Source organism: Ambystoma mexicanum, chromosome 4q, assembly GCF_040938575.1.
Source record: "Ambystoma mexicanum isolate Mex_15411 chromosome 4q, UKY_AmexF1_1, whole genome shotgun sequence".
Lineage (NCBI taxonomy): Eukaryota > Metazoa > Chordata > Amphibia > Caudata > Ambystomatidae > Ambystoma > Ambystoma mexicanum.
In genome coordinates this window covers 99,938,506-99,956,571 of record NC_090928.1, presented here as the reverse complement: position 1 = coordinate 99,956,571, position 18,066 = coordinate 99,938,506, and the positions used below count along the sequence as shown (strand labels likewise).

Here is an 18,066-nt window from a genome sequence, read left to right as displayed (position 1 = left end):
TCCAGACTCTCACTCTTAGTGGGGCTCACAGGCCCTTTTTACAGCAGTATGACGCGCTATCTGTGTCACCTGGGAAAGTTAGCAAAAACCTATTGCCACTCCGGATTTGTTCCCCGAGTGGTAGGGTTAGTATAGGGTACATATGGAGAAGGATGTTAGTGGTTAAGGATGAGTCGGGTGGTATACTTGGGCTGTCCCTACTATTAGATACTTGAAAATTGCTACAAGGGGACCCCTGGTGATTGGCTAATACTACAGATGTCAGTGATGAGCCCCCCGGTGTTCTGATTGGTTCTCCCGCGAGCCCCCAAGCCTGGGACCATCGTCAATCCCAGCTCGCGGTGTACCTGTCATTAGCAACAATGTACAACTATGTTTGTGCAGGCAACATACAGGTCTGCTTATAGGCTTGTGAGCAGGTCGTTCCCATTGCCGTAGGTGTCCATCTTGAGCTTCGTTGTTGCAACCTGTGTCCCAGACGTGGGACCCAGGCGACGTTCTGTCTCGTTGGTCTGGCACCTTGTCAGATCGGCTTGGTCACGTGTGGAGAGACCGTAGCTGGAGCAGAATTCTGCACATTAGATTTGTATTTCGTTTCTGTGGGCTTGGCTTTTTTTACAGGTGTAACCTTGGCGCTGGGCTGGTTCTGCATGATCAACACTTGTACTCTTGCTCTGAGTATTTTCATGACGAGGCTCTTGCTTGCGGCCTACTCTGGCCTAGTTCATGGGTGGCGGTACATAATCCATTGTATGGAGATCGTGGGTTGACAGGGCGTCACAAGCAGTGTTAGGTATACATGATGGTGTCGTCACAGGGCGAGTGGTGGGAGAAGCGTCAGCAAACGTATACACGAGGTCTTCAGGCATCTTGCGTTTCTGCATTACTATTAAAAGGCCTATGTGAAAAAAAAAACGATGCACGTCAGTGGGTGTGTCAGTCACCTACGTCATGGCACTGAGCATGTTCTTCGTGTATGTTGGTGTGTGTGACCAGTGTGCATGGTGGCACGTGTTTTCTTGGCAGTTGGCTAGGTCGTTATGGCATCTCTAACGATGTGGATACTTGTGGCTGTTGTCTTAGTCAAGCTCATCCATGCCGCAGGTGTCGGCTTGAGTCGGACAGGCTGGTGGGCAAACCCTTATGTTCCTGAACCAGGTTATTTTGTCATCTGGTAGATAGACGAACTCGTCCCGTGGGGGGTGCCTGGGCCGTGATCCTCTAGGCCATGGTCTTGAGATTGGGGGGAGCTTGTTTTCCCATTCTCCCACTTCACATCTTAACACTAACAAACAGATGTGACCTACAAATCAGTTGACTTGCCCCCTTCTGCTTGATTGCAAGTGCTTGAGGTGGATCATTATTCAAATTCTCTGGTCAAAATCCTATGGAACCGATGACCTTTTCAATAAACTGGACATATATTGCAACCACTCACTGTTAGGGTCCGAACAGGCATTTTTTGGAGGGGAACGGATGGAAACCCTGACTTGAAGCAGCCTTAATCTATGTGCTCAATAGTGCCACATTTTGGAACGTTGGCGCTATGGGGCGAACCTTAGAGGGACTATTGCAACCAGAACATGTTGCTTGGTTGTGTTCAAACTGAATGGCCTTGAAGGTCTACTTTTTTGCCCCGTGCCCCATCGTGTCATGAGAAGGAAGACCTATCGGTGGTGGTATACTGCACATGGGAACATGAATTATGCCAAACACTTACTGCTGCCCCACTTATCAAACTGACCTTATGTGGTTACATTAATTGAAACTGTTTTTTCTTCATTTTAAAGGAAAGAAAATTCCAATGACTGTTCCGGTACTTGTGCACGTTCTTCCAGATGGAAAAGGATTGTCTCCCAACATCACAATGTCTTTCTTTGTACCATTTGCTGAGGAGAAGCCACCGACCCCAAATGACACTGCGTTGTATCTTACAAGTCTCCCAGTGCAGACTGTTTATGTCAAGTAAGTGTAAAGGATTTCCGTTTTTGTTTACTAGTAGATCTCCATCCCCTTTCATACCTCCTATATACAGACCATGTTGGCTGTGGCGTTTGAAGGTAGAACGTAACAAAAAAGAAAGGAGCTTCTTTTTGAGCCTTTGGTTTGTCAGTGATTACAAGAAAATCCTGCAACCTCTAATGTATGCAGTATAAGATCACGTTTAAACTAGTGTGGAAACAAACCTATTCTGGCGATCGTTTTCATCAGAAACCTGTGCTTGGGTCGGATTGTCCGAATGGAATTCTTGGAAGTTCTTGTATTTGTCATTTTTTTTTAAATATATGAATGTCGGTATGTATACAAAACATTTCATTTTGTAAACCATATTCTAAAATTAAGAGCATTTCGAGCTTTAAAAAAGGGCCTCTTTAAGATGGTGCCACTTTACAGGTACAGTATATACATTCACAGCCAGTGAAGGACCGTTGGCCAATCAGATGGCTGGAACAGCGTTTGACAATATACATTTTCTGCCCACCTGACACACTTTTTAAAAAGTGTGTATACATATATGCATTTACATGGAGTGATTTTTAATGTTGGTTCATTTATTTTGAGTGTGGCTTATTACATCTTCCATGCTATGCGGTCATCACACTGCTACTTTATGCACTGTGCATTGATGTCTAGAAAGGTCCCCATGCATGTATTGATACATGTTTGGGGGCCTTTTCCCTAATTTGGAGACTGTGGTGTTGCACACTATAATTTTACACCTTGGTCAGTTTTAGTTTATCTCTACTGATCACTGACAAGCATTTGCAAAGCACAGTGCTCTAATTCTTCAGTTTTAGCATATATACACACTCCCTTCCAACATAGCCGCCCCTGTTCCCTTTTAGTTGGTAGCAGTCGTTGCCATCGACATAGTTGAGGGACTGTTGTTGATGGTGTATTTACCACTGTCCAACCCTCTCCCCCTCACGTGATCAAGCGCTCAGTATAGCGCGAAACGCGTTGTTTGCAGGCTGCTACACCTAGGCGTCCTGTTGTTGTTCTGTCTTCTATGTGCTGCTTTGTGTCGTGCATTTGTTCTCTGCACGATGCTTCTGTTTTTTAATTTGATAAAACATTAAAGACATCAGTAATTCTTATACTGTGTCTGTTGTTTTTTCCGAACCTCTATTGAACCTGGCATCTGTTTTTGTGCCTGCGGGAGTGCGATTCGTTTTTTCCTCCCTTTCTGATGTAGATGTATATGTATATGTGTGTGTGTGTGTATATATATATTTTATTCCTTTTTCTAATGTGAGGAGGCAACATGCAACCACTTGCCCTCCTCCACAACGGGACCAGAGCTTTGTCTCTTTTCCCTATGGCGGCGGCCATCTTTTTCTCTCGGGAGATTGGCTGGCCGGTAACGGCCCACCACCTGAGCCAAGGCCGTTGCTTTGCTCGGGATGGCGTGCCGTTACCGCCCATGTCAGCACTGCGCCACGGATTGAAAGACAGAATAATGTGAATTGTGTATTTCGGTGTGCTGAAACTCCTCCCAGTTGGTGTCTACAATAGCCAATTACGTCCGAAACCTGATGGACCGAAGAATGTGAGAGATTGGAAGTTTGATGGCAGAGGTCAGTCTACAATAGTATTTGTATGTTGAGCAGAGGAACACTGCAGTGATTATGGTTTGGTGAAATCTGTCCATGGGTTTTTCATACTTTATCAAGTTTTATGTAGAGTAGCATAATGACAACTTTCACGTGTTAGTAAAATCACGCAAGAATTGTTGGTCCCCTTCACCCTATCCTCCCCAGGCCACTGAGGAATTCCCTCATGGTGAATTACATGTCAACATCAATAGTTTGCAAGAAAGAAATCCCAGATGATGATTGAGACAAATAATTTGACAATACAAACAGCTTGCCCAATTCATTCATCTCAATCTCTGAGGCAGCACAAGCTATCCTCCTAATCTACTTGGATATCAAAACTGAACATATTCAAGGCTCTGAGGCATGTCTGTCAAAGTGCATACCTGCATTCATTACTCGGGTATTTTAAACCTGCCACCCCTCACCTGAAATCTACTAGAGGTTGGCCGGAAGTCTGTTGCTAATCGTTCCACAGGGAATACGTACCATACTTTATGCCACCACATGTTTGTGTGTGGGTCTGGTTTGGACCATTGTGCCTCAATAGTCCACTTAGCTGCTAGTGGTGGTGCTAGAATAATTCTCCAAACAGGGGGCACTGCTGAGTAGGCGTCAAGATGGCCTCATAGTCCTTCGGTTCCCTGACCTTATCTAATTTCATTTAATATCCTTGTATGGCCAGTAATTGGCAGTGCGTATTGGAAAAGTTCAGGTGGAGCAAGGGAACTATTGGGCTTTAGTGCAGCCAGTGTCTATGGAGGCCTTTGGGGCAATCGGATCACACTGGCAGGCTACTGCTAGCACTGGCGTGTGTGATTGCGACCCTCTGCTAGCATTTCGACCATTGGAGGGACTGCGGTTCAGTCGTGGACACAAGGCAGAGTGCTGGAACGTACTAGCTCTGCCTGTTGAGAGTATGCACCCGTAGCTTGGTCCTCAACCTGTGGCACCCAACGTTTTCCACTGCCTGGAGAAAGCTAAGAGCGAAACGTGTGGTCCCTGGGCGCGGGGTGTCTGTTCTCTGTAGGTGTTTAGCGACACCCAAGTGAAGCGATCCTGTTTGTATAATATTTTGTAAAAGCAGTAAGCACAAACTGATATGCAGTGCTTAATTTGTGCCAGTGTTTTCTGGGGCCGAGCCCCGGCACTTGTCAACACTTATCAATAGAACACACCAATATATGCTTCATGGGCTCCGCTCATGCACTCAAACGTGTGATTCCCTATTTAGGCATTGAGATGACGTGCTCAGGCACTGGCTCTTAAAGGGGACTAAAACAATAACAAGGCAGTCCACAAAGGTCACTTGCTGTTCCCTCTGATCTTCATCCAGTCATCTCACACTATGTGGGCTGACGCCTTGACTCCTTCAACGTGCATCTTCTCTCCTGTCCTGGCTTATCACGCTCTCATTCTGGTTTCCCCTCGTACTTGAGATCACTTTGGGCAATTTCAACACTTTCATTGCGAGGGTCAGTGTCCTCTACATCCTCACCCCATTCGTCCATCCTCCGGACTGGACACACTTCTCCTGCCTTGTGTCACTCGGCCGTCCCCTGTCAAGCTCATTAGCCTCCTAAAGAAACTGGAATTCCTTGTGACTGTGTCTCAGCCATCAGACACTGTTATCAACCTTTTCACAACCACCACTTGGAAGGGATGAGGCTCGTGATGGAGGGCCATCTCTCCTTGGGAGTGCCTCAAGCGCACCAGAACTCCATCACCAACTTCTAGCTGATGAGACCTCGTCTAACACACTTTGTTTATTCCCTCTTGCTTGAATACATCTCGGTCGATTCCCAGACTGTGGTCAACCGGGTCTGGGATAAACCCTATTGGGTATTGTTGGAAAAGTGCTTCTGCCAGTGCCACACCTGTCGAACAGTGGGGTGTTCTATATTCCATCAGAAACTGATATAATGCTCTCGTCCCACACGCCTTGCCCAGGGCCTTACTGGAGTCACTTTTTGGTGTTAAATCTCTCAGCTCCTCAGAAAATCAGCCAGACCTTCACTCTGGAACGGGGGCCCATTATCTGAACACACTTCATTTGGCAACCCATGGGCAGCAAACACCTTTTCTAGCACTGGAATGAGATCCATGGGGGATGTCCATGGCAAAACCACCTCTGGATCCACATGCAGAGACACTTTGGTGGAGGTGGACCTTTTGGTTTTGGTAAATCAAGTTCAGATGCACCTTGTCCCTGCGTCGACAGCTTCTTTCCATTGACTTGATATTTGGCTCTTTGAGGACGGGTACAGTCGCTTGACGCCGAGGCACCCTTTGAACTGGTTCACGTTGTCCTCCAGTCCCGGGAACCATACTTTCAGTCTGAGACTAGCTTTGGTATTTGCTAATCCTTGATGACCATGGAGCCCAGCTCGGGTGGGTATCGCCATCTTGGGCCCTCAACACTAGCCTGTCTGTGACTGAAGGCTTGTTTCGTATTCTCCACAGTTGCTCGAGGGCCATTCGTACTCCAGGAGTGTTTATCCAGTTTGGCTAGCATGCCTTTCCAGCCCCCACTAGTTACAGCCTCTTGAATGATCTTCAAACACTCCTACTGAAGCTGCTCTAATGTCAAGTGACTCAAGTTAGGGTGGCAGTTTCTGCAACCAAACTCTTCTGTGTCCTCTCCTGGACTCGTCATGCGTGTTCCTGGCAGGGGGGCGTTGAGACAAATAGTCTGCCGCATTATCAGTGCCAGGACTGTATCCGCTTGACATCCTATTACTTCCTGGCCAGCAGCCATTTCCTGATCCTGGCAGGAGGTTTGGATGAGGACCTGAGCAAGATGGGAATCTGGGGCTTGTAATCCATCAAACTTGTCATAAACGTACAAATGAAAAGGCTTACAGCCCCACAACACTGCCAACGCCTCCCTTACAATCTGAGTAATTCTGCCCTGTGTCCGACAACGCCCTACTTGCATATTCCACTTGTCTCACCCCCATTCAGAACTGTTCCTTGGTCAAACGGGCTTGCATCCACCACAATCTGTCTTCTTGAGAGGGGGCGGGGAGAATAAAATGCCATAGCTCTGTTAGCCGTGAGTGCACTCTTGATATTATCGAATGCGTCCTGTTCAGAGGTGTCCACTGGCAGGTACAGACTTTATTTTTTTGTTTGGTTTTTTGAGATTTCAAAGGGGCTCCGAGATGGTAGCCAAGTTCTGTATGAACCTCCTGCAATAAGTGACCATCCCAAGAAAACTTTGGCCACATTTAGGGGCCCAGGCCTCTTGTATGTCTCTGACCTTAGCCGGATCTGTAGAAATACATACCTCTTGGAACACAAATCCCCAAAACTCAGTGAGCTGATCCACGCTAGCACCTTTTCCAGTCACTCCAGATGATCGCTCTCATACCCAGCGAACTCCCAATATGTCGTTGCTGATAATAGCCCCACGGAGACCAGCCAACGCACCTCTTACAGCATTTTGAAACACCACTGCTTCTGACAAAATTCCAGACTTCAGGTGTTTGTACCTGTATTGTGTGTCGTGCAGGTGGTGATCTACCTTGAGGCTGTGAGACCCAATTTAATTCGCCCCTACAATGTCATTAATAGTAGGGGCGATATGTTTATGGCTCCTTTGGGGAGGCACAAATGTGTAGAGTCTGGTTGCTTAGGTTTTCTAGCAATCCAAGTGGGAGACACCTTCTCGATGTCCATTGGTACACATTTATCCAACTCCTGTTCCACCTTTTCCCTGAGATGAAATGGGACTCTCCTGTGTTTCAGTGCCATGTGTTATACTGACTAATCGATGTGCAGGTGGACAGGAGCTCCTTTCATCATGACAATGCTTGTAAACACATTCTTGAAATGGTCCAGTTCACAATGTGCAGGGCTTCTGCTGCCATACAGCCCAGTAAAGTCCCATCCTGACCTTTGGCGACAAAATCTTGCTTTGATTTCACCCTCCTGCTGGCCTGGTGTGACAAACTCGGTCTAATGTCCACTGACGTTTCCCTCCAAACTCAAAATATTTGGACGTCGGTAGTCTGCAGCAGCAGAGCCTCCCGCAACAGGCGGTAGTGAGCCTCAGCCATCCCATTCACCAAAGCTCCCACGAGCATGGGAATGTTGGTACCATGAACTTGAACCACACAATTTGGCTAGCGTTTTGTTTTCCCTTTTTCTCCAACTCTAGCACGCTGGAGATGAGAAAGATGTCTTATTCTTCACCATCGCTTGGCTGGTCGACCACCTCTTCGGGCTGCTCTACTTGCACCACTTTCTGGGGCATTCTCTGGAATTGCTATCTTGACCTCACTGCTCCCCTCGAGTGCAATACTGGAACCGGGGCATGACAGACTTGAAAAATGGTTGGCGATTCAACATCTGCCACAGACCTGACCTTTTGCCAGGCAGCCTTCTGGGTGAGGGAGGTCCTACCCACATTGGGGGCAAGCAGACGTGCCCCCACCACGGTTATCCTTCTTAACCCGCGGGGACTTCTCAGTCTTTTTGGTTCATGGTTTCCCCCACCACACACTTGCTCCAACTTGATGTCTTGGTTGCCCTGACCACTAAGAGTCTGTGCAAATGGCCAATACCTGTGGCAGTGTGATCCCTGGCTCCTGCAGAATTTGCCTTAGGGTCCAGCGTTTTTTTGCATGGTGACTCAAATCTCCAGTGGCATCAAAGTACATGTCTAGCGTTCGACCCACAATGTCCGGCGTGAGCCTAAACTCGAAGGGGTACCCGGCACATACAGTTCTGTTGGGGGGGTGTAGGAGGGGAATAGGGCTCCTTGTTGATGGGGTATTTTTTCCTACCTCCACTTTTTCACCGTGGCCATCAGGCATAGTGGCGTGCAAGTGGCAACTGAGCGAACCTCTGGCAGACAAGCAGCTGGGTGATCTCGAGCTGTGGCCCTCTGCGTGGCATCCAGCGCTGGTGCCCTGTGCATCTTAATAGCTGGAAAAGAAGTGGGGCCCACACCACCAAATCACTCGGAAGGGCCTAGGGCGCTTGAGCACTCGGTGGGAGCCGCAACCCCGATGTCAATGTCCTGACCACTCCAGCCTGTGCGAGTGCTTCTAGTCGCCACACGAGACGCAGCAGGTCGTGGAGGTTGGTATGGTTTTCATTTATTTTTTTCTTGGCCCCAGCATGCTGTCACGAGCGTGCCCAGTAAAAGTCACTCCCTCTCACACTCCATGAAGGAGAATACCAAGGCCTGCAGGCCGAAGAGAACTTGATGTCCTGGAGAATGTGGGGCAGCTGCAGAGAAGGGGGTGACTGTTACCAGCTTTTCAGAGGTGTTGTGAGCAGCCGGCCGTGGAGTAACATTTCCAGTGATCTGCTCATTTATCAAAGTGAGTTGCACTGTTCACCCTCAGCAGAGCTCGGACGATTAATTTTATAAAATGGATACAAAAGCACTCCACGGAGTCTGGAAGGTACGTGTAGAAACTGCAAGCCAAATGTTTCATTTCCCCCATTGCTGTTTGTTTAATTTGATACAATTAATTGCGCTGTCTGCCAGGTTTGGACTGGGTCATAAAATTGTCTCGGGCACCAATGAAAAAGTGTCACACAGTTGCAAATGGCTATTCATTCCTTTTGTGACACTGTTTTCTACCCAAGGAGCTTTTTTTGGGATAAAATGTGATGCAAATTGTGCATTTTAAAGCATATTTATTCAGCAACACTGGTCACAACTACTAGCCGCATAGTGAAGTAACTCCAAACTAGCCCACATTGGCCAAAAAGTGGCCCACTTTCACCCAAAAAACTGGCCCACGTCAGCATTTTGTGTTTTTGATTCCGCCATGGGCCTATTGCACTGTAGGCCAGTACGAGCCTGTTGTCTGCGTGCATATCCCGACTCTGCATTAATGAATTTATATAAGCAATGTAAATTATTACGCCACTCGCTGGAGAATCCCCATTTCACTATGGTGGGCAGGCTGGCTGGGCTGAAACTATTTGCACAATCTTGGGAAACTGATGCCTTCCGGGCCTCTTTGCCACGAGTCCTGAAGCTTGGCTAGTGTGATGTCCTGGGAGACCAGGTCACATGTCGGGGGCGGAAAATAAAGAATCACCGGATCTGGCGGTCGCCAGTCCAGTTTTATGCAGCCAACATACGAGTCACAACTTCCTTTCTCCCCGCGCTGCGACCTTGGGCCTGTGCAGGCCCCCACACCATACCGTGGAGACCCCCAGCATTGCAGCTAGGACTGCAAGACCTAGTTTAAATATGGAGCCCCAATACCTCGACCTGTGCACTTCTGACGGTTTTGCTCTAAAGCCCCGACTATTGAGCATAAAAAACTTGAAGCAGAACTGCGTTTTATCCACCCCTGTTTTCAAGGGAAAATTACAATAAAAGAATGGCCATGTGCTCCTAACAGTAAATATCTGTGCGTTAGGTACATTCCAACATATACGAAAAAACACAATTTAATCTTTATTGGTGTACTGAAATAGAAATTCCTTGTGTGTCGGTGCCCTCAAGCGTAAGCCTAACCCACCTTACTTTGAACATCTGAGCATTCCCAGCAGAGGTGCATAGTGAGAAAATGCCTATGGGAGAGGGCTAAATAACGTCAAGGTAAGGGGACCAGCTTCAAATATGGCAAGAGGGGAGAGCAGGAACTGTGCTGCGTCTAGAGAGGTTTGAGGAACGCTATTGGTGCACGTGGTTGCCTAGCCACTTTGGTTGCTGGAGAGAGGAGACCTTATGCTTCAGCAATAAGGAGGTAGCAGCTTTGGAAGGAGATGGAGAAGATGCTGCAGGTGCAAGGGAATAATCGGGCTGAAAGCGGTACCAAGAGTAGCCGTCCAGGTGATGCAGGACGAGTGAACTGGTATAGAGGGCTATATGTAGAAGGCAAGGTTAACCTGGCTTTTAACAGCCCGACCAAGGACTAATTCCAATGGACGCACATATCTACGCAAAGACCCCAACTCGCAGTACTGCGCTAGTGTTAAAGATGCCAGCCCAAATGGTGGCTACCCGCACCTTGTACAGTGCTCCTCTGCTCTTGAGCCAGGTGTGTGCTTTAAACAAATGGGGCTGGGTGCTAAAATTCTGAAGACTCAAACATCCACAGGATTTGTATATATGAGAATAAGACTAACATGTTTGTAGTAACAGAATAAGGATTAGCAACCCTAAACCTGAGACGCCATCAAAGGCAATGAGTTAATTAGGATGGACTGGTCCAGAGCAAGAGTGTTTCCCTGCTGCGAGAAGCACAACGCATCAAGACTGGAGGTATCTGGATTCTGCAGTAGAATCTGGCATAGGATGCTGAAAAGGGAAGAGCAGCTGGATTCACTGTCTTTACTCAACAGGAGTGAAGATGATCAGGGAGTGAACTAGGTACAAGCATTAGTTCTGAGCAGAGAAGTGGTACCATGAATAGCTCCTCTGTCTGTGGCATAAGTCTTTATGGTTCAGGTACCTGCATAATGGCTCTGCAACTGTAAGATCAGTGTATCACTGTATGCTGATTGATGGCTGTGCTGCCTGGAACTAAAAGATCTTAGTAAGGCAGGATCTGCAGCTGAATGGTTTAAGTCTATAATGTATGTAACCTGAGAGATATAGCCCACCTCCACCCCTTCATTCCCACCAATATCTGGTTGGCGTAAGTGGAGAGCAGAGCGTAGTCCTCTAAGAAAACCTTTGCGCCAAGGCACTTATTGTCTCTCAAATTGCACTGCCAATAAAATATTATATTTACAGCTGCACAGATGGAAAAACAAGCTCACCTGTGCCCTTGCTAATAGGAATCAACCTATTGTATTACCATTTTGAGAACACATATGATGCCACATACAGTACATCATTGGCACTGGAGGCCATAGTAACCTTTAACACTGTAAAACTAAAGCTCTAGCAAATTACCAGATGGTCGGGCAGAATACCTGGTGGTTCAATCGATTCCTACACCAGCACCCCTGCCAAGAGCTTGCCTTTTGGGGACTCTATTTAACTTGCCATTGCAAATGCATCCACCTACAAAGATACTAGTGTTGTGCTCTGAACCGCAATCAAAAAGCATGCAGGGAAGAGATTGCAGCTATAAATATCAAGCTAGATCTTGCTTCCCCACCAATTTATTGCAGACGAAGGTAGGGGAAGAAAATCACAGCAGCTAAGTGACATGCAGAAGAATCATGTCAATAGACTGGATACAGCAAGATGTGTACAAAGAAAAGACCTTTCCACTATTAATCAACAATGTGAACATTTGGTCAAGATCCAGAAGAAAGAAATTAATAATCGGGTTACCAGAAAATACTTCTAAGGGCCCTCTTTGTTGAACTGCTATGTTCTTTCTTAGCCACAGGTTCTACTTGAACCCTTGCGTCACTCCTAGGTTCTGAAGCCTAAACTGGGATGCCCCCTCTCGCTATAGTAGCTAGAGAGGGAGATTTGATTTTGGAATTAGCAAGGGAATGGGCGGGATGCAATAAAACATTTTCCGACTGTGCAGATGATACAAAACCTTACATTCAGCACAACGAATGTTGCAAGAACAGAAGTCCCCTTACGCAATGTTTTCCTGCTAGAATGAGAATTCAGCATGGATTCCAGTTACTTTTTACGTCTCCTTCTGAAGCCATATCCTTTATTATAGTGAATATATTGATTGTATCTTCACTTCCTGGACCCTCTACTTCCACTAATGTCTGAAGTTACTGTGCTCCCAAACTCATTTGGCTGAACTTACTGTTACAACGTTGCCAATGCCAGTAAGAATAATGGATAAGAGTTTCTCAACATAACCCGCGATGGGATGCATCTATGATTTATCAGTTTGTCTTGTTAAGTTTGGGTATCACCATTATGTGGAGGTGGAATTTTTCTGGGCTTTAAAATGGATATGTGCATCAAGAACAATTCAATGGATGTGGTTTTGCTCAAAAGAAGACTATAACTACACCTGATACTGCGACAACAGCAAAATGTTAGCTACCATTTTCATTCCTTACTTGGAATAACCAGGTTAAAGCTAGAAAATGGATGGCATATATTGAACGGCACTCCCCTAAAAGAGTGCTGCTAGAAATGCATGCTCCATCTACTGCATCCTAAAACGTGTAAGGAACTGAGCTGAAGGTTGGGCGGGGGTGGGGGGGAGCTAATCGATGCAGCACACATTTCTCACAAGCACGAGGAGTATTAACATTAAAATGCCATTCTCTACAATTTCAGTGCATTAAAACCTGTATAGACCCTAATGGAAGATGTGCTGGTTTTGGGAATCTTACTTTGGGCTCAAGTATTGCTAATCAGCTCCTATGGGCCAATCTAGATAATCCCTAATTTTACAATAGCGTAGCCAATATGTGTATCATGGAGGCAGATTTTGTCACTATGTGGGGTGGTCATTTTAATACTAAATGAGATTGAATTGGACTGCTCTACTAAAAAAAACAAAAGCTACAGCTGTAAGGCTATTACCCAAATTATTTCTATTCTTGAATTAGCAGACATATGGAGATACACACATCCTCATTATAAGAAATACTATATTTATCAGCACCTGAGACTGTTGGATCATACCATCCTTGTTGGCGCCCATATATTCCTGATCATTGCTACCTCACACCTACTCTGACCACTCGGTGTTCTATCCCTTCATATTGCTGCAGGGTTACTTATTCGTCATGACTCCATCTCTGGAATTTACCATCACTGACTGATGAAAACACCACAATTTTGGAATTTAATTTGGGGTCTGTACCCTTATTCTCAACAATCTGGAAGACGTTTAAGGTAGTTTTGTGAGGAGTGGCATTATCCGCCAGCAGTGGTATACATAAGAAAATTAGAAATTAACTGCTGACCTCTGAGAATACACGCATGGGCTTGAACATCAATACAGTATATTTCCATCAAACGTAATAGTAGGTACAATTAAAGCCAAGCTCCTTGCATTTCACTCCTTGACTGACTGAGAAATAATGCAGTATATAAATCACCCCATATTGGCACTGAGATGTCGAGGCTGAAGGACGAAGTCAGTCCAGCACGAATAGTATGTTCCAAACGCATTAAGACCATAATCTCTGGAATTAAATACTTAGAAGGATATACCGTTGCTGAATCCAAAGATAGAAATGATACATTTACACAATGTTTTACATCCCTTTATGCAAAGGTGGACATCGGGTGATCTATGTTACCTTTTGGAAATACCTTGTAATGCAGTGGCAGGGGAACTATGGGCAGACTCCCAGTTTACTTGTAAAGTTGACTGTCTTAACAGTTAAAATGACAGGGATCGCAACATGAACAACGCAAAACTCTTCACAAGCTCTCGCACTCCAGTCGAATGTCTTCCCATTTTATTTTGGCTTCTGATGTCGCAAAACAATTTACATTCCAAAAAATGTAACCGGTGAATGGATTGGTTAATCGTGTAAATGACATATAGGTTCCATAAGGGGTTAGTACTATCATTGGGTAAGCCATATCTGGTGGCTCCTCTGTGTCAAGAATACAATGTTACAAGTTAGAATAAAGATGATTGGCCATTGCCACATAGTTTATGCTTTGCGTGGAAGGTGTTTAGGGATTGGACAGGACGGGTCCTCTCAGCCTTGGACAGTTATCAGGCTAGGTGCTACTACTAAAGGTAGTGGGAACGACCCTGAAGGTGCTGGATGTTCCCAAAATGTTACCTCCTACCGTCTAGGCCCTGAGACAGACCCTTCAACTTTGATCCTGTCTGTGGTTCGATGGGATCAGTCTTATCAGTCTGCCTCAAATGAATAGGCTCTGTCTCATAGATTCAGGTCACGTGTAGGGACCACGAAATGGAGCTCTCCTGCTTGCAATGAAGATTTTTGACACTCCTTGAAGATCTATGATCTCTTCTGCTATCTCCTCTGTTAACTGGAAACCTTCCTTCCCTACTTGTCCTTGATGAGGCTGTGCACAGTGTCTGCACTGCAAGCTTTGTCTGCATGCTTCAGCATAATCAGTCTGTCAACCTTTGCCTGTATTCTGAAGTTAGTCTTGCTTTTCCCATTCACTCCAATGTACCTATACCTTCCATCTTTATTCGGTTGGCTGTCCATGTTAGTTGCGATTTAAGCGCAGGCAAGCCATTCATATGTATCTGGTGTCTTTTCTGCGTAGCAAAAGGGATAAGTGTCCGTCCTATGTGAGTTGCAAGCATTTGTTTCGTGTCCATCTGCAATAAACTAAAGTGTGTGTAGCTTTAGCCTAACGTATCTGTCATGACGGTAGTGACATCATCCGCATTCTTCGAGGTTGCAGTCAGCTTAGTTGTTCAATCAATGAATGCTGTATCCCTACAATGCTGTCATCTGGGTATGGTCTGAATGGTTGTCTGAGGGAGTTGCGTAATTCCCCTAAAAGACAAGTTGAGGAAAACCTTATAAAATTGTCCTGTGAAGCCGTCTGGTCCTGGCGCTTTATTTTTAAGATTGTATTGGCTTTTAATATTTCCTCCTCCTGAATTGAATGATAGGTTATTTATAACGCGCTTAATACTCGGAGCTTTCTAAGCGCACCGTGTCGTCTTGCTCCCAAGGCGAGCACGTTGCTGCTGAGCTATCCTCTCATGATTTGTCTTGTTCAACTGTTTCTTGGACATCCTCATAAGCCGTGTGTCATTGGTATATTTGTTTTTGTTCTGCTTTTTCTGTTGCATTGGCCTCATGATTTTATTATGGAAACTTCAGATGACATAATTTACCCTCATGGAATAATATATGCCCTTTTTGTGTCCCTTATTGTCTGTATCTGCAATTTTCTTTAGCTCTGAGGTATTTCGCTAGAAAACTGCCGGCCTTGTGGACTCCTGTAGAATTATTTATGCTTAGTCATGTTTGCCTTATTCAAGTACATTGTATTTAACTCTCCTCCGACTAGTGAACGTTTTCTCCAGTCTTTCCTGGTGCTGTTTTTTAAAAAAAAAAATAAAAAACCGTCGTCAAAACTCTTCAGCTCTTTCGAGCCTCTCGTGCTCTTAGAGAGCAGATTTTGAAGCCAATACTTGTCGTCCCACCCCATCCTCCCAGATGAGTGTTTAAAAGCATCCCATCTAATATTTGAAAACGTGCGAGTGAGTGGTTGTGTTGAAAGTATTCCACTATACGTATATTTCTATTTCTTTGGCTACAAAAGGGTCCAATTCCACGCTCTAGCATTTCAGTAATTGTCAGTTCTACTCCATGGTCTGAGATCGTTATGTCGCCCATCGATACTAGATATACTCTCAAGTTGCTGGAGTCCAGCAGATGAGATGTTTATGCTGTGAACGTGTGAATTAAAGGAATAGTTCCTTTCTTTGACGTGTCTCGTTCTCCGCATGTCTACCATAAGCCTAGGTCTTTCAGGTTACTTTCCAGTGTCTGAGGCTTGGATCGATTGGTCGCCTCGTGCAGTCACAGGAGCAGTTCCCTTTCAGTTGATGCGAGGTGGTAAGGGACCCAATAAGGTGGTGTGGCTTCCCTCGTTGGAAAGGGTAAAAAGCATGACGGTGGATGTGAGGAGATGGTCTGATGAAATGAGAAACTAGACTGTAAGAGGGGCAGAGGAACAGAGTTTGGGAAAAGGTGATTGAGTAAGGATACAGAAAGCAGTGGTGAAGACAAAGGGAGAATTGCTGCCGACTACACCAGTGAAGGTTCAGAAGGGTATGAAGGGAGCTGTAACGAAGAAACCCAGTGTTGTTTTTTTTTTTTTTGTTGTTAAACCTTATTAAACATTATTTTCACTTTAAAGTTGGTGGGGTGAAGCAAATGGCAGGGGGGGATCCTACTTGAAGAAGTCGCACGTTATTTATAAAGAGAACTGATGCACATATTAGGTTCACCAAATTAGGCATAAGAAACTCCAAAGTGTGACCTAGGAAATTGGAAGAATTGCATGTTACCCGACAAACTCATTGAAATGGATTCAAAAGCACAGCTTGGAAGCAGTGTGTGCTACTTCGCAGCTACCCCGCACAAAGTCCAAAGATGTTACTAGTTACGCTTCTAATTTCCCTATGTCCAATGCGAACTAAATGAGCCGCCTGCTTGCTAATGGCTCACTTGCATATAATGTGGCTAATACAAAATGTGTTACCAAAGTATGAATGGCGCAAAGTTAGCGGTTACCTTGGTGTGCTTCATGCTTGATAAAGAGCAGCAAACGTTTGAGCGTAGACCTCGAAGATTCAATTATCAACATCTTGGGTCCTCCCTCATTAGGGGTTCTGAACACTAGAGTGTCGCAGCTATCTGAGGTGATCCTGGCAAGTAGTGTTCTGGCGCAGTTGATGTGATTGCCTTAAAGTTGGCCAGTGCCAGATATTGTATTCTCTGCAGTTTTTAAAATTTATTTTGATCAAGTACTAGCTGAGATACCACGTGTTTCTGGGTGTGGTATTTCAGAGGCAACCTTTCTATACCATGACTGATAGTCCTACAATGTAAGTGTTGGCTCACTGGTGTTTTGTGGTTTGAGTTGGTACATTTATATAGATACATTCTCACCAAAGCACTTCTCTTGCTGGCAGGTCCTCCACTGGACAAGGAATGTAACAGTTGTATGTCCCTTGGGCAGCTTATACTTTTGGTGCATACATGCGAAGAACTGATCAGAAGTCAAACTGCCAAAAATGGGGGAGCACTCTTAAGTAAAACCTCTAATTATTTTCACAGGTCGTTTGGTGGATTTGCCTTTAAAAGTGATTACATTGACAAGGCAAAGAGCTTGTCAGAGGAGCTGAAGGCGCTAGGAAAGGCATTTAAAGAAGACTCCTTCCTGACGGCGGGTTATGATGCACCCTTTATGCTAATCAACAGGCACAATGAAGTCTGGTACATAGCCGAGTGATTGAACACAATGACAGTTTGGCTTGTGAAAAGTGAAAACGTCCTTAATGTGCCCTTAATCTCTTCTAGTCTTACTTGTACACTTTTGAATGTGGCCTTTTTCCAAAACATTTCTTTATTTTGGGACCTAGGAAAGCAGAATGACACTGTTAACCTAAAGTTTATTAACCAATGAATATATGTAATAACTATACTTGTGGAATATCTGTTCTTTAAAATAATAAAATATTTTACCAAAGTAAAATGTTAATTGTAATTTTGTAATGCAGACGGTAGAACTATAACATTGAAGGAAGTGTGTGTGTGTGTGTGTGTGTGTTTAGCCGGTGTGCCAGGGTTGGGGGGGCACCCAGCATGATTGGAGTCATAACCTTCAAAGTCCACACCACAAAGTAAATTGTTGCTAGGTGCTATGGTCATGAAAAGGCAGCTTTGCACAGAGGCATGAAAGACGAACAAGTTTCAGGCTATGGTGTCTTGCCAGGGCTTAAGTAGTCTTTTGCATTGGATAAAATAGACGGCCTGGCAAATGTAGATCAGAAGTGTTCCACACAGTCGGGGAGACAAACAGGACATTGTCACCTCTACCAGAGTCTCTTCAGATGGGAGCTTTTCAAGATACTTGATCAGCCAAGCG

General features: G+C 45.3%; 1 protein-coding gene across 1 annotated transcript in view; it reads left to right on the top strand.

The window, feature by feature from the left end:
- Positions 1 to 17,673, top strand: part of LOC138467492 (heme-binding protein 2-like) — a 77,167-nt gene extending 59,494 nt beyond the window's left edge. The window contains exons 3-4 of the mRNA XM_069607534.1: positions 1,791 to 1,965; positions 17,256 to 17,673. Of these exons, the coding sequence (XP_069463635.1) occupies positions 1,791 to 1,965; positions 17,256 to 17,430 (350 nt within the window). The 3' untranslated portion in view covers positions 17,431 to 17,673. The remainder of the gene's footprint in view (positions 1 to 1,790; positions 1,966 to 17,255) is intronic.
- Positions 17,674 to 18,066: the final 393 nt, after the last annotated feature.